Genomic DNA, 16560 nt, shown 5'->3' with positions numbered 1-16560 from the left:
ATTGAGGGAGTTGTGAAAAAAAATCTAATCTGTCATTTTGTGGCAACAGCCGGGAACAAATTTTACAATGAATAAACATAGCATACGATAACCGTCTGGTACTCCCATTTTGCGAAACCAAGATCTTCGGTAACTCTTCCACTTTTAAGGCTATTGTGCTTTGGCACTAATTGGCAATAATTTGACTGCCGACATCCGTAAAAGTCAATGCCTTCCCATATTTAAGTGTCATCCATAAAGACTACTATCCGTCGTTGAGTGAAGTAATTTGACATTTGAATTGAACAAATATCGTTATTAATGTGTATTATTTGTATTTTTCTTGTTTCATTATATAATTTTATATATATGTAATATATATAGATATATATTTTATTGTTATGTATATCTAATGTCTATTTATTTCCGAGTATATATGTAATATGTATATAAAATTGCACTATACCAGTCTCTTTGTGTGCAATAGTAGTAGTATTTCTTCTTCTTCATCATCTAAGATCTAAGATCACTCCCGACTAATTCACCTTTCAAACAAGAAAGCGAAATAAAAAAAATTGGTTGCCTGTAAAGTCGGTATACGGGCGAAAGTTTTACGTGACAACGACTTTGAGTGGTAAAATAATTTTAATGTGAATATTCATTCGTATAGTAGGAAGAAGGATGAAATAATAGTAACAATTTAAAACATTTATTTATACAAAGAATTATATTTAAAACATTAATTTATACAAAGAATCTCGCACTGAATTTCATATTAACAAAATTTTATTTTTACCTTTACACATACATACGTATTTATATACAAATATACATACAATAACTTGCAATACATTTGCGTACAATGAAACAGCGTTTACTACAAACAAAGGGACGCGTGCCTTTCACTTTTTATGTCTGTCTCTCTCGCTCTTAGGCGGGCTAACCATGCCCGAGTGGAAGGGACGCGTGCCTCTCACTCGCTCTCATTGTGAGCGCATAACGTGAGCGGAGCGTAACGCAGTTTCTTGAAGTGTCACCCGGCAAACCAATTTATAAGACGTTGTCACGTCAAAATCAGTCCATCCGTTCAGAAGTTCAGATACCACAGGCACGTCAACCTTACAACACCTCATTGTTTTTGCGTCGGGGATGAATAACAATAAACACGCCAATACTAATTTGTAAGCTGTTGAACTACAACATGTAACTATGCGGTGTCAGTATCATGCCATCCATAATCGTGTGACAACCGACAGGTGATATGGTGAATACTTCATTATAGGCTCGCTCAATGAACGTCACCCCCGTGCCCTGCTTCAGTCCTCGATGGCACTCAACTCACACGCGCACCTTCGTTTTGCATGGTGCTACTAATTACCGTGTTACAACACGGTAATGACGTTTATAGTATTTAATATTTTAATCCCTTTGAACTTTTAAGGATTCCGAAGAAGCTATGGAATTAAAGATTTTAAACTAAGATTTTCGTTGTTAATCAACATTTCTAAAATATAATTCGACAACAACCACGATTATCTTGGTCACCACGATCCATGCAACTGGGTCGAAATATCGATAAATCCCAGAATATTATCGTGGTATTACCGTTGAATTATGTTTTAAGAAAGTTCTATTTCTTACTAGATGTTGCCCCAATTCTTCATCCGCGTTCATTACGAATTTTGGCAAATCCCATTGGACTTTGAAGTAGAAAGAAATAGTAGAAGCCTACTATTTATTTGTAATACTAAACCAAATGTTCAATATTTTCGAAATAAGCCTTTTTTACAGACAGGTATAGTTGAACATGAAATTTGTAATAGTAGTTAGGTCTTCCAGAAAACAACAGATATTGAACAGATATCAATCAATTATAATCAAAAACACGTCTCACTCACTCAAAAGTCGGACACAAACTGATCATTGCGAGCTCTCAGATGCAATGCGAATTTCAACAAATCGCGAACCTCAGGGTAGCTTGAAAATTAAAAGACAAAGGTACTTTTGAAATTAAAGGTGTCAATTTCTGTAGGATAGGGCCGTGACGCAGAACATGACCTCCGGTATAATCGTCAGCACGAGGTCACTGGTGATGCAGGGAGTGACACGGCAAGAAGCAGGACGGTACGCGTGCCGTGCGGCCAATGCCAGAGGCGAGACATCGAGCGATAGTGTCACTCTACGTGTACAATGTAAGTTTAGATGGAATTCAATATGTTGAGAATTTTTAAAATCTTTTATTTTATTTGTTTACCTCATTAAGCATTTAATAGTAGCATTACGGTGATAGCCCAGTGGTGATTTTGTATCCTGTACTTTATCAATCATCACACTTTTAATTGTCCTACTGCGCCGTGCCACCGTAGCGAATTGGGTAGGAGCTCGACTTCACTTTTGGGGGCCCAGTTCCAATCCCAGCACGCACCTCTGACTTTTTAAAGTCATGTACGTTTTAAGCAATTAAAATATCACTTGCTTCAACGGTAAACGAAAACATCGTAAGGAAACCCGCATCCCTGAGAGTTCCGCGTAATAACATTACAAAGGTGTGTGAAGTCCCCTATTTTTTATGTGTTAAACGATTTTATTGAAAGCAGTGGTTGCAAAGTTGTTTAGATTCCGGCTTCCCTTTCGCTAAGACTGAATTTGATCCCCCGCAACTAACTTTGCGTTGTTATGTGCGTCTTAAGCAATTAAAATTTCACCTGATTCAACGATGAAGGAAAACATCGTGAGGAAACCTGCATGCCTGAGAGTTCTCCATACTGTTCCGAAAATGTGTGGAGTCCACCAAACCGCACCGTGCCAGCGTGGTGGACTACGACCTTAACCCCTCCTCATTTCCAAACCAGAACGGTATTGGTGTATTTCTAAAATTCACTGTAATGCACATACCTGTACATTTCTGTGTGCCAATACGTTCAAAGTTATAGCGCCTTACATTCGTTACAATCTGTATAATCAACAGCTAAGCAACACAACGGCGTATGGGCGTGTATTTGTATTTACGACTTTAATATCAACCGGCACTGTTAACGCCTATTGGATTACATGTAAATTTATTTTTCAGCGAAGGCGTTACTTATACTGAATGCTTTATTTATCCGCAATAACAGGGAAATTTTCTATTCCTAATGAACAAAATATGAACCTAAACTTTTTTTAAACAGTAACAAAATAATTTTATAAATTTAAAATGCATATAAATAATTTTGGAACCGACAGGATTTGAACCTCCGAATTTCTGTCGATCGCGGCCTGAGCGCTTTGACCACTAAGCTACGGCTCTAAAATACATTTTTCAATTTATAATATAGATATTTCCTTCAAGTGTAGGTAAAAACACTAAAGAAAATATATAAAAAAAAATTGTAAATAACCTACAAAAATTAGGCTTCATGTCAATTACACCATTACTTGGTCTCTCTGAGTAACCAAACTCGTAGCACCATATGTGGGTGCGTAGTGGGAAGGAGAGATATCATACATTATTATTTCGAATAACTCTCTTTGGCTCCCACGGCACCAGTTAAAGGTTAAAAACACAATCGTTGGCTTCGTTCAATAAAACTGCTAAATATTCATTCAGTTGCCAAAAAGTGTTCGTGGTATTTATATTCAATATTTTCAAACACATAACAGATAAAATAACTATATGTCTTTAAAATCTGTGTGTTTTTATTTGATTTTGTACAACACTGCAAATTTAGCTTATTTTATTACATCATTGATGGTTATAGCGTATGTATACCGCAGAAAACACTCCATCACTCCAACACTCCACTTCTTCGGCCGTGGCTAGTTACCACCCTACCGACAAAAACGTACCGCTAAGCTATTTAGCGTTCCAGTATGATCACAATCATAATCATTTATTTGCAAAAAAACATGTGAAATTCTATGTTACAAAAATGATGCAGAACAATGTATTAGCAAATTAAAAGGCATGCTAATTAAGATTTCAGATTTGGATTACGTCAAATATATAAATTAATTAAATTATAGTGTTAATTTTACATCCGATGCTATATAGTTATAATTGATTTAATTTAGGCCTTTAGTAGCAAAGTACTCATCTACGGAATACTAAGATTCTTCAATAAGATCTTGTACAATTTATGTTTTAGCTTATATGTGGGTACTAAGATTTTTATCAGTCAGTAGTCAGTTTATTAAGTACCTAACATAATAACTTTCCATATATACACATTAATAGTCCATAAGTATAATAAACATACTTTTTTTTAAATATTACAACAATATACAACATAAATTAATAAATTAATCGATAAAATCCTCAAGGTAGACAGATATCGTTAAAATAAAATCACTACAATGTTCCGCTTCAACGATACTCGTCTGACAGAGATATTATATCCATAAGACAAATATATTGAGGCTATAACGATAATCATGCTTCGACGATGAAATAATATAATAACATTAAAGTTATCTCTCATGTTAGGTTGATTCGGATAGTAGTTCTCATCCTACATAGCTTGTAAAATATACATATGTAATATATATATTATAAAGATGAATAAAGCTTTTCATTTTGGCGGAGCTCTATCAAAATTTACATTCTACTTGTTAAATCTTTATCTCTTAAAACATAGCCCGTATAATCAGCACACTCTTAATTTGCATAACCCTAACCAATGTCGGATACGGTATATACCTAATGCCTCCTCTACACGTGGGTTTTAGCGAGTTGTGGTCCAACCAAACATAGTGACGATGGAAAAGTCTTAAGGCTTCAGGGTCCGTTTTGGGGCGGCCCCTTGGCACGCACCCTACACTTTCGGAGTTTTGGGCTTTCGTGAAATTTCGCTTGCTTTCCGGAAAATAAAACAATAGTGAGGAAACCGGTATGCTCAAAGTTTTCAAAATGTTCTCATATGCATCTGAGACCCGCTTATCCGCATTTGGAGATCGTGATTGTCCACAGTATAACCCCTTTTCATTCAGAATGAAGAACCATGACTTGACACTACAGGGCACGGGTTTTTTCTCAAAGATTAAATAGAATACACGCCTCAAGGAAAGACATACTTATTCTCACTGAAACTACCTTGCTACCTGGATCGATCCTTCGTTCCGGAGCGGCGAATTGTTTTCATTTCTGAGGGTTGTTAACTCGTATTATTTCAAATTTAATCTTAGTATTTTTACCAATACCGATGTTTGCTTTGGAATCAGAAAAAAATGTCAGATCAGAAATGATAAATAAAAAAAATAGACGCTGAATTTTTGATTTTTGATTTTGAATTTTTGTTGACAGTTAATCTATTCAAAAGCTTTGAATATATGGTAAGAAAGGCAAATTATCTAATAGAGAACCAACTTCTTTTATAAGTTAGTGAAATTGTCGTGCAACTGTACAAACAAAATTTCGATACATGATTATAGTAACAACCTAAACTGCATGTTTACGTTGATTTTGTTGGCTACCGTTAGGACAATTTAAGGAGAATGTAGATGATGCCAAAAGTAATTTACTGAAATTATTGAACAATAGTTACTTTACTTTGAAGTGTAACGAGGCTACCCACCCTCTAATCATTCTAAAATTGTCAATAAAACCTGTATTCTGGAATAAAACCTATGATAACAATTGAGGGCCGATCTTAAGAAGATTTGTTTTATTCAAGTAACATGTGCAAAAACAATTTACTTTATAGCTATTATAAAAACTAAAAAAAAACAGACAAATTCTAAGTAATTTTTGATTCATGCCTTTTGAAATTAATCGGGGCGCATCACCAAGATTTTAGTAATTTTAAATAAAAAAATATATCAAGTAGTGGATTTTTTTATTAAAAACCACTGCCTTAATAGATTTTATGTTATTTAATAATGTCAGTGTAATTATACACTTATGAAAATATTTAATTAAAAAACTTATTAATTGTTCTTGGCATCGCATAAGTCTAGACAGAGTCTAAAAATAAAATATCATTGTACAATCAGAATAATAATTACACAGCAATAAATACCGATGTTTCTAAGAGTTCATACGGTTGCGGTTTCGGATCCACGTACCCGTATCTATTGCGGATTTATCTATTGATCTAAAATGCTTTTTTTTTTTTTTTTTTTAAATTCCAAAAAATATATCATGTCAAGTCGGATTCTTTGTTGGATCATAAAATGTAGACAGGGTATAAGAATATATTGTCAAAATAAAGGCAGAGTATGAATAACAGGGCAATAAATATCGATGGGTCTACGAGTAAGTATTCAGGTGAATGCGGTTCGCATTGAGGTACCTTCCTTCCGTAGCGGATTCATCCATTAATCACTCCTTACAATTATTGTAAAGAGGTACATTTTCAAGTACGCAATACGAAATACGATGAGAGGATACATTAAAACGTTCACGACAAGCACTTGGTGTCGATGAATATTAAAGGGACGAAATACAATTGAAGAATTGATACATTAGTTTGTAGTAGTTTGTAGTAGCTTAAAATAATTTCTTTCCTTTATATATTTGTTATAGTTATTTTGTATAGTGGGCAAATAATTAAATTATTAATACCATAATAACTTCATTTGTGTCAAATATTTAATTTAATGTATTAACAATTTTAAAATTAATTTTCTTATAATTATTTAATTTATTGAACTTTTTAAATTAAGAACTAATTTAATTCTCAGCGAAGACTCACGATATTGTGTTGGAGGGTATTTCAATATAAATACTGGGGAATTAGAGATACACTTAGGTCTAGTAGATACTCTGGAGTCTTAGTACTTAGTTATCATATTTCAGCAAAATGTTCCAAATGAAATTGATCAAGTCAAGTCGGATTCCTTGTTGGATCATAAAGTGTAGACAAGGCATAACAATAAAATGTCACAGTATGAGCTGAGTATGAATTACAGGGCAATAAATACCGATGTGTCTACAAGTAGGTATTCAAATGATTGCGGTTCAGGATCGACGTACCCGCTTCCTTCCGCTGCGGACTGGCCGCATAGTAATTGCCTCAGAGGAAGGCGGTGCCAACAGTAAATCACCGAAATTATTGCCTAATATTACTATAGTCTAGGAGCTGGTGAGCGGTTTGTGTAATATTTAAACCGATGCATAAAGTTGTACAATTAAAGTTGAGAAATGAGAATGTAATTAAAAGAAAATAAAAAATAAACCTAAATAACAAAAAAAGTTATATATTTACTATTAAAATTAATTGATGTTAAATTTAAAGTATATATGTATATTAAAGGGCATTCAATATATATATATATATATATTACATATTTAAGCATTTAAAATGTCACTAAGGAATTACATACACTAATTTTGAGGAAACCTGCACGATACTTCATCTAGCAATCCGTACTTGGCCAGCTTATAAACTCTTTGCGTAGTGGTAATTAATTCTTTATAATGATTAAAATGATAAAAGTGCAGTTTAAGTATCTTTATGGGTTTCCATTTGAAATATAAATAATAATAAATAATAAATATACTCGACAATACACACATCGCCATCAAGCTCCAAAGTAAGCGTAGCTTGTGTTATGGGTACTACGATGACTGATGAATATTTTTTTGAATAATATACATAAAATACTTATAATATATAGATAAACACCCAGACAATGAAAAACATTCATGTTCATCACACAAACATTTTCCAGTCGTGGGAATCGAACCCACGGCCTTTGACTCAGAAAGCAGGGTCGCTGCAAACTGCGCCAATGGGCCGTCATAAATATTGAAAACATGAGTTATTTAAACAGGTGTAAGTAAATTATGACAATGCATCTGTACAAACTAACGTACCACTTGAATATGAAATATAATTTGTTAGTTTATACCAAATGTTCGTTCAAAATGTGAGACAGATTCAAGTTTTCTCGAATTCAATGTTAACTACTTCAAAACTTACTGTTCATTACAGAAGAATCTAGTTAGTAAACAGGACTATGAAATAAAATTAGTTTGAATTAAAATTTCTTATAACCTTCTGTACCTATTATGATAAACATAGACGTAGCTGAGTTTTGAGCTCTCGGTCTACACCGATTCTGCGAGTTACCACGGCAATCTGTTGTTTTGCGGCATCAACTTAATTCATACAGCTTTGCTTTATAGTTCGCGAGCCCGGAATAAATTTCCTTTCAAAATCCCACGGATACGATTCCTATCGTGCGAGGTGCATATAATCTGTCTAAGGTAAATTGTATGCTTCCGTGGTAGAATTGCCCGAGTCGCTTTACTGTTGAAATGATATCATAACTTTTTGATGCCTTCCAAGTAATACTGTGATACACCTACTTTATAGGTTATGTTTTTATTTAGATTTTCTTGCTTTGTAAATTTATCTTTAATTATTAATATAACTGGGGAAGTAAATAAGAAATGACGGTCGGTAGTTGAAGTAGGCAGTGGCCCTTTTGAGTCCAATACTGTGGAATCGATTCCTACAACAGGAAAAAATATTTATGTGAAGAACATGAATGTTTTTCAGTGTCTGGGTGTTTAGCTGTAAACGTATATATGTATATTAACATATTTAAATATATTATTCGTAAATAATATTCATCAGTTATCCTATTATCAATAACATAAGCTACACTTTGGGGCTAGATGTCGATGTGTGTACTGTCGTTAAAAAAAACAGTAACAATAATACGATAAAGAAAGTTTTTTATTTAATATAAATTTTTATAATAAATTTAAATTTAATATAATAAATATATCCTTAAAGATTATGTATGATAATCTTTAAGGATAAAAAATAAGATAATTCGTCAATTATTAAAAAAAAACTTTTAATGAAATTTCACCGTTTTCAATACTAATTTGTATCCACGATAAAAAGGGATACTTAATTTATGGGTAGGTAGATAGTAAAAGTTTTCATCATCATCATATCAACCCATTAACGGCCCACTACAGAGCACGGGTCTCCTCCCACAATGAGAAAGGGTTAAGGTCCACCACGCTGGCCCAGAGCGGATTGGTGGACGTAAACGGTTTATAATTAACAAATTTTAATGAAGAGAAGATGTCATATTGGATCAAAGTTCAAAGTTATGTAACTGATATTGATTTTATTGAATTTTTGAATAAGAATCTAAATTGAAAACCGCATGCCGCATAAGTACTTTTATTTTTATTTTTATTTTTTTTATTTATACACTTTATTTGTACACCACAAATAGGAAAAAAAAAACAATGGACACAACAAAAATAAACTTTAAAAGGGCGGCCTTATCGCTTAGTAGCGATATTAGTACTTTTATTAATTTAGTAAAATTTAAATTATACCGAGCTTAAATTTAGTTTTAATTTGAGCTTTAAATTATATTAATGCTCAATATAGTACCAACCAAAAGGTGTAATCAAAATTATTAATTAATTACACGTTTTGGTTGGTAGCAGCTGTGAAATACTTCATTAGCATCAATTATATTTTGATGATTTCCGTTTTTGACCTTTGACACAACCGGCTAGCAGTTGCTGGTAGTAAAAAGGTATTTTTATTACTCAATGCACTGGCACCAAATCATTTAAATCATAGCTATTTAATATAGAATCATAACTCATTCAATAGAAAATAATAAAGTACCAAATACCATGACCATATAACTCTAAAGAGCAATTTAAAATAAACCCCGTATTGATAACTTACAACGTTTAATCGTTTAAGTATCTCTAATTACAACATGGCACATTATAAACTCAAACATCAATCTGTTCATTAACTACAAAGAGATAACTTCTTCAATATTCCCTTGACACTTGTCTGTACTCCTCTGTACCTCTATTTCTTTCCCGCCAATTTATATTACCTTCCTTTTTGATCTGGGTTCCTGTCATTTTAAATTTCTACTCGAACTAATACCGACCACAGATTATGCATATTTTTGACCAGTCTGTACGAAAATACCTTTTTATCTTTACCCAAATGTACATACAAAGGCAGCTTTGCTAACACATTTAATAAAGAATCGTGATCTAAAGGCAGAGTAAAGAACTAAAAAAAAACTAAATAAGACACCTAAAATTAAGGAAGCAAATTACACACAAACAAAGCGGTAGTTACAGCTAGTTGTTAAAACCAAAAGCAATTTTACATAATCCCAGAACGTTTGTTAGCGGCTAAACACGGGTCATTATTTATTTACCGTACAGACGCGCCAGTATGCGGCATGACGTCACCGCAGGTGGTCGGGGCGGCGCTTGATGAATCGCTGCATGTGCGATGCTCGGTGCATGCGGACCCCGCTGACGTCACGTTCCTTTGGCAGTTCAACAACAGCGGCGAAAGTTTCGACGTCTCTCCAGCGAGATACGGTAATTAGAACTTAGCCTAGCCTAATAGTTAGCTTTCAGTCGTAGGTATTTTATCGTCAGAATAATACATGATGTCACCACAAGTGGTAACAACGGCGTTTAATGAATAGCTGCATGCCGTTTATTCGATGCCAGCGGATTTTGTTTTTGCAATTCATCAACAGCGGCAAGAGTTTTGACGTTTCTCCTGCGTTATACAGTAATTACTACTGCTATAGCTAGCTTTACTGCGGTATTTTATCATCAGAATGCTACATTACCTCAGGTAGTTGCGACGGTGCTTGATGTATCGCTGCTTGCGCGATATTCGATGCACGCGAATCTCGCTAGAGTTCTTTTCGCAGTTCAACAACAGCGGCGAGAGTTGCGACGCTTCTACTGCGATATACGTTAGTTAAAATTTCTTTTATTGACCTTTCTGCGGTATTTTATCGTCGGAATAATAGGAGTCGTCATCGCAGGTGGTAACGACGCTGCTTGATATATCACTGCATGAGCATTGTTGATGCACGTGGATTTGGGCAGTTTAACAACATTGACGAGAGTTTTGACGTTCTTCCTGCGAGATACGGTAATAAGATCGCTTATAGTTAGCGTTACTGCAATATTTTATCGGCGGAATATTATATGACGTCACAGCACTTTACAACGGCGCTTCATGAATAACTGCATACACGTTTTTTGGGGATTCTGCTGTCCTAAGCTTCTTTTGATAGTTCAATAAGACACCATTTCTCTAGCGAGACATGGTGATGAGAACATCTTTTTATCACCAAGACTTTAACGAATACTACAGAACATATTCTGTGCGGCATAAAAACACATTAGTTTAGCTAACTGCGGTATTATGAAACTGTTGTTATGTTGTTTTATTTATTTACTTACTTGAAACTCATGTGAAGTTTTGTTTATAGCAACACTAAACGGCAGCACGAGTGAGCTTCGTTACACGCCCGCGAGCGAGAGGGACTACGGCGCGTTGACGTGTCGGGGAACAAACACGGTCGGTCAACAAGCGCAGCCGTGTATCTTTCAGATCGTGCCCGCAGGTAATGAGATACGTGAAGAATTATCATAGCAATTATATTTGTCACGGTAATGATATAACCAGCATTTTCAGCCAGCAGTCCAGTAGTTAGGAGGATCACGAGATCCTATATTTGACACCTGGGCTGGGTTTTTTTGGAGATTAGGTTTTTTCTCTTAAGAAGTACTCAGTTACAGCCTGGAGTTATGAAATTGACTATATTCCATCTCGGAGGTCACATTAAGTCTGTCTTGGCTATTCTCACAAATATATGATATTAATCGAAAATTATTACGCACATTATACTCGTAGTTAAAATAATTTTGTAGAAATGACAGTGGAATAGAAGCATGGTTAGTAATATAATAAAGCTGTTATACCTAATCTTATTGATTTAATTATTCTTGACCTTTGGGACTCGTGAAAGGTTCTGACCTATAAAATCTAATGGCTTCTAAAGGTTGAAGGTAAAAATTCAATTCAATATAAAATTTTCTTAAGATGGTTCTATTGTTTTTGTGTAATGTTTCAAGTTCATTCAAATAATATTATTATTATTATTATTATTATTATTAAACTCTTTATTTGTATACCACAACATTTAAAATGTAACAAAAACAGAAACATCGAAAGAAGTAGTAATACAAAAGGCGGCCTTATCGCTTAATAGCGATCTCTGCCAGGCAACCTTAGAATTAGGAAAAAAAAAAGAAGAGGAGAATAGACTGCTGGTGGTACAAATATTAAAATACATACATGCAAATAACTACATGCCAATACATAAACTAGTGTGCACAAATAGATAAAAAGTAAATAATATAATAAATAAATAAATATAAAAATAAACTAATATATATAATAACAACACTTACATAATTAAATACTTTAACATACAATAAATGAGTAAGTACATATATACATACTATTAAAAGTCGTTAACAATATAATGGGCCTTAACTGCTCTTTTAAATATCGCCAGTGATTTGGATCGTCGTATGCTCAATGGAAGCGCATTCCACAATTCCACAGCTCGTACGCTAAACGAACGCTTATAAAATTTTGTCTTATGATAAGGCATACACAGCGTCAGCGCACGGCACGATCTTACACCAGATTGCTCACCAAGAAAAGTGAACTTCTCTTTTAAATACGAGGGAGTATTTAGATGAAATAACACACAGTACAGAAGAGAAAGTACATGCATATCCCGGCGACGACGAATAGGAAGCCACTTGAGTTTTTGTCGAAATTCGGAAACATGGTCATATTTGCGAAGGCCAAATATGAACCGAATAGCCAGATTTTGAAGACGCTCAAGTTTATTAAGCTGATCCTCGGTCAGATTAAGAAAGCTTGCATCCGCATAATCGAGAATAGATAGAAAAAGAGAATGTGCTAGCATAACTTTGGTCGGAATTGGAAGAAATGATTGCAGCCTTCGCAACGAGCTCATCGCCACAAACACTTTCTGACTCAGCTCTTTGACATGCACTGTCCATGACAATTCCCGGTCGAGGTATACACCAAGATCTTTCACAGAGTCACAAAAAGGAATAGCGATGCCATTATAAATAACAGAAGGAATGCTCAGCCAATCAACCCTCGCGATCATTCCTGAGCTACCAATAACGATAGCTTTTGATTTTGCAGGATTGACCTTTAGCCCATATTGCCTGCTCCACTCAGAAATTGCAGCCATATCATTATTTATAGCTGCAATAGCAGAACCAAGATTTTGAAGGGTAGATGAGCGATATATTTGGATATCATCTGCATACATGTGATAGAGAGAAGAGATGTTTGAGTAATAGAGTTAATGAAAATAGAAAAAAGTAAAGGAGATAACACGCCACCCTGAGGTACCCCAGCCGCTACATCACACCAAGACGAAAAGGACTCGTCAATCTGAATGCGCTGTCGACGGCCATTGAGGTAACTCCGAAACCAGTCTATTACTGATGGAGATATGTTAATAGAGCGTAAAAGACTAAGCAAGATGTCAAAGTCAACTGTATTAAAGGCATTGCTAAAGTCAAGCAGAATAAGAATTGTTAGCTGCTTGTTATCCATCGCCCATCGAATATCATCAGTTACTTTAGCAAGAGCAGTAGCCGTACTATGACCAGGACGAAAGCCAGATTGCAAAGAACTGAGAAGGTTATTCTTATTAAGAAAGAGACTAAGTTGTTGAGATACGAGTTTTTCAAGAACTTTTGAGAGAAATGGTAATATAGAAATGGGGCGAAAATCAGAAAACGATGAAGGGTTGTTTTTTTTAGGTAGAGGAATAATCTGAGCAAACTTCCATTCTTCAGGGAATTTGCTACAGAGAATGGAAGAGTTTAAGATATGGGTTAGAATAGGGGAAACAACGTCAAGAATTGGAATGATCATATTACGGGTAATGCTATCTACACCAACAGCATTCGATGCAATGGATATTATGCTCTTCTTAACATCACATTCAGTAAAAGACTCGAAGGTAAATGGTAAAAAGTTAGGAGTTGAGTGGGAAGAAAGAATACTAAGAGTACGTTCTTTATCGGAACTATTAATTGTATCAGAAGTAGAAAAATGTTTATTTAGGAGTTCGATATCAACGTTAATAGAAGATCTATGAGATGATTTACCAACTCCAAGAGACTCAAGAAACTTCCAGGTTTTAGCAGTGTCACCACTTTCAAAAGACTTATGAATATGGCGTCGTTGAGCATCCCTACACAATGTATTACAGCGATTCCGTGCTTTATGATATTTTTCCCGGTTAGCGTCAGTATTATTTGTTTTGTATTTATATTTCGCCGCAATCTTTTTGTCCATTAAAATTTTTATCTCTTCTGATAACCAAGGCGCCGGTAGATGTTTCAGCTTGATTGGTCTTAACGGAGCATGCGTATCGTAGAGTTGCGTTATCAGGGAATTAAATATCTCAATTTTGCGGTCAACTGAGTCAACAGCTGCGATAGCCGCCCAGTCCAGATGACTAGCATCATCACACAAGCGACGGCTGTCAATTCCTCCAAAGTTACGCCGCAGAAGTACCCTCGATTTTGCTTTAAGTGGACGTATTTTATATGAAAGATAAATCAAATCATGATAAGAAAATGCATCGGCAGGACACTGGCCATGCTTAAAGACGAAATCCGGAGAAGATACCATAATAAGGTCAAGAAGAGAAGGAGTACAACCAGGAGAATAATGCGTAGCAGCAAGGGGCAGGACAGACAAATTACAGGATTCCACTGTAGTCAAAAATTTCTTGCTGCGATAATCATTTTTGAGTAAACAAGTATTAAAATCTCCAAAAATAATGGAGTGGCTATAAAGAGGAACTTCTTTCTCTAATAAGGATTCAAATGAACGAAAGTAATCAGAAACGTATGGTGGACAATAGAACACTCCAAGAAGAATTTTGGTATGGGAAATAAGAACTTCAACAAGTAGGTGCTCAGCAGCATCAGGTAAGGGGGGTTGTGAAGACATACTAATAACAGTAAAAGGAATATAAGAACGCAAGTAGATCGCTACTCCACCACCCCCCTTACCAACACGGTCATTGCGAATAAGCCTAAAACCTGGCAGCGAATAAGAGGTAGAAGGTAAACAAGTTTTAAGCCAAGACTCAGACGCTAGTATAGCATGTATGTTACGGGAATCAAAAGATGCAAGCATATCAGGATAATGAGCTGGGATACTTTGTGCATTAATATGAATGACATTAAGGTTCTTCAAACAATCTGAGAAGCAAGAATCAAGAGTTTTATCAAGTGGAAGGAAAGATGTACTGTGGAAACTATCATCACTAGACGACATAGACAGAAAAACATCACTGTCCATACTGTAATATTAAGTTCTCCTAAATTTATTATTCAAATAAGTCTGCAATAAGCTTTTATGGAGTATCCATAGATATTTAGTAAGAGCAGAGCTTCTTGATTGATTGGTTTAATACTTTATTGTGCACACTAAAACAAAATATAAAAAGAAAAATAAAGATACAATAGAGAATCTTAAAAGCTAGTTTAGGTGTGCAAAGGCGGCCTTATTGTGATTAGGATTACGTATCTTGCGACAGGTTTGCGAAGTCATTTTTGTTTATTTATTGTATGGAAAAGTGAAGATTGACAGCAGTCATTGCAAGATTTACGCATGTTCCAAGCCTGTCGCGAGATAAGTAATCAACATGCCGGAAAAAAAAATTTAAAAAAATAATCTAGTCCCTGTAGGGACTTATGTACCGTATATATATATATATATATATATATATAATAATCCTTATATTATAGTTAAAGGTTACCCTTTAGCTTAAAAGGTATAATTTTTTGATTATAACAGCACGCCCGTCTCCACCTCGTAACTGCACAGTCTTTACTGGCAACGATTCTTCCTGGATTGATGAAGCAGCGAAAGAAGAGACCAGCGACTACCTTGAAGTCAGATGTGTGGCTGGATATGATGGTGGCCTCCCACAGTTGGTTGTGCTGGAAGCTTTGGACTCTATTACTGGGAGCATACGGTTCAATGTCACGGCAAATGAGACAAGTAAGTTTTTAGTGTTAGCTACCTCATAAAAAGTGAAACAAGCGAGCGAGTGTAAACGAGACAATGACGTCACTAAAAGTTAGCCTTTGACTGCAAAGTCATAGTGTGGTAAGTAATGATGAAGTTGGTAGTGAGCAAACCTGTTAGGGGTATGGTAGTTTTTGGGCGCATAGAGGCACATCGTTGTCGGCAGGGTGGTCTAGCCACGGCCAAAACTTTTCATCAAACCAAAGACTGAAGATTCAAAAATTATAAATGTCAGAAATTTTCCCCTCCGGGGATTAATCAGCGAACCTACCACTCATAAGATCACAGCTCATCACTGCTCCAAGTAGTACGCTTACAGTCGTCATGGCAACGATAGGTGCAGTGGGTAGCGAACCTGCTTTCTGAGTTCAAGGCCGTGGGTTCGAAATCTCACAACTGGAAAATGTTTGTGGGATAAACAATAATGTTTTTAGTGTCTTTATTATTTATTCATAAAAATATTCGTCAGCCATCTTAGTAGCCATAACGCAACAACGATGTTATTGTCGAAGTATATTTATTATTTATTTACATAGTGCTTTAACGGTGCGTCGAAAATCTTCACTTCATGTGGTGTTTCTGTTTATATATTTTTATTTATTTCTTTGGAAATAGTCATATTTGAAAATATTATACAGTTAACATTTTTATTAGTGATTAAATTGTGCTT

General features: G+C 35.1%; 1 protein-coding gene across 1 annotated transcript in view; it reads left to right on the top strand.

Annotated features, from left to right (window-relative positions):
- The window catches only part of LOC120632351 (synaptogenesis protein syg-2-like), a 79323-nt gene that overhangs the window by 39091 nt on the left and 23672 nt on the right, over window positions 1-16560 (top strand). Inside the window, exons 8-11 of the mRNA XM_039902204.1 lie at window positions 2012-2171; window positions 10133-10294; window positions 11209-11343; window positions 15657-15863. Coding sequence (XP_039758138.1) covers window positions 2012-2171; window positions 10133-10294; window positions 11209-11343; window positions 15657-15863 — 664 coding nt within the window. The remainder of the gene's footprint in view (window positions 1-2011; window positions 2172-10132; window positions 10295-11208; window positions 11344-15656; window positions 15864-16560) is intronic.

This window comes from Pararge aegeria, chromosome 19 (genome assembly GCF_905163445.1).
Source record: "Pararge aegeria chromosome 19, ilParAegt1.1, whole genome shotgun sequence".
In the NCBI taxonomy this organism is placed as follows: Eukaryota; Metazoa; Arthropoda; class Insecta; order Lepidoptera; family Nymphalidae; genus Pararge; species Pararge aegeria.
This window is presented reverse-complemented; position numbering and strand designations above follow the sequence as displayed.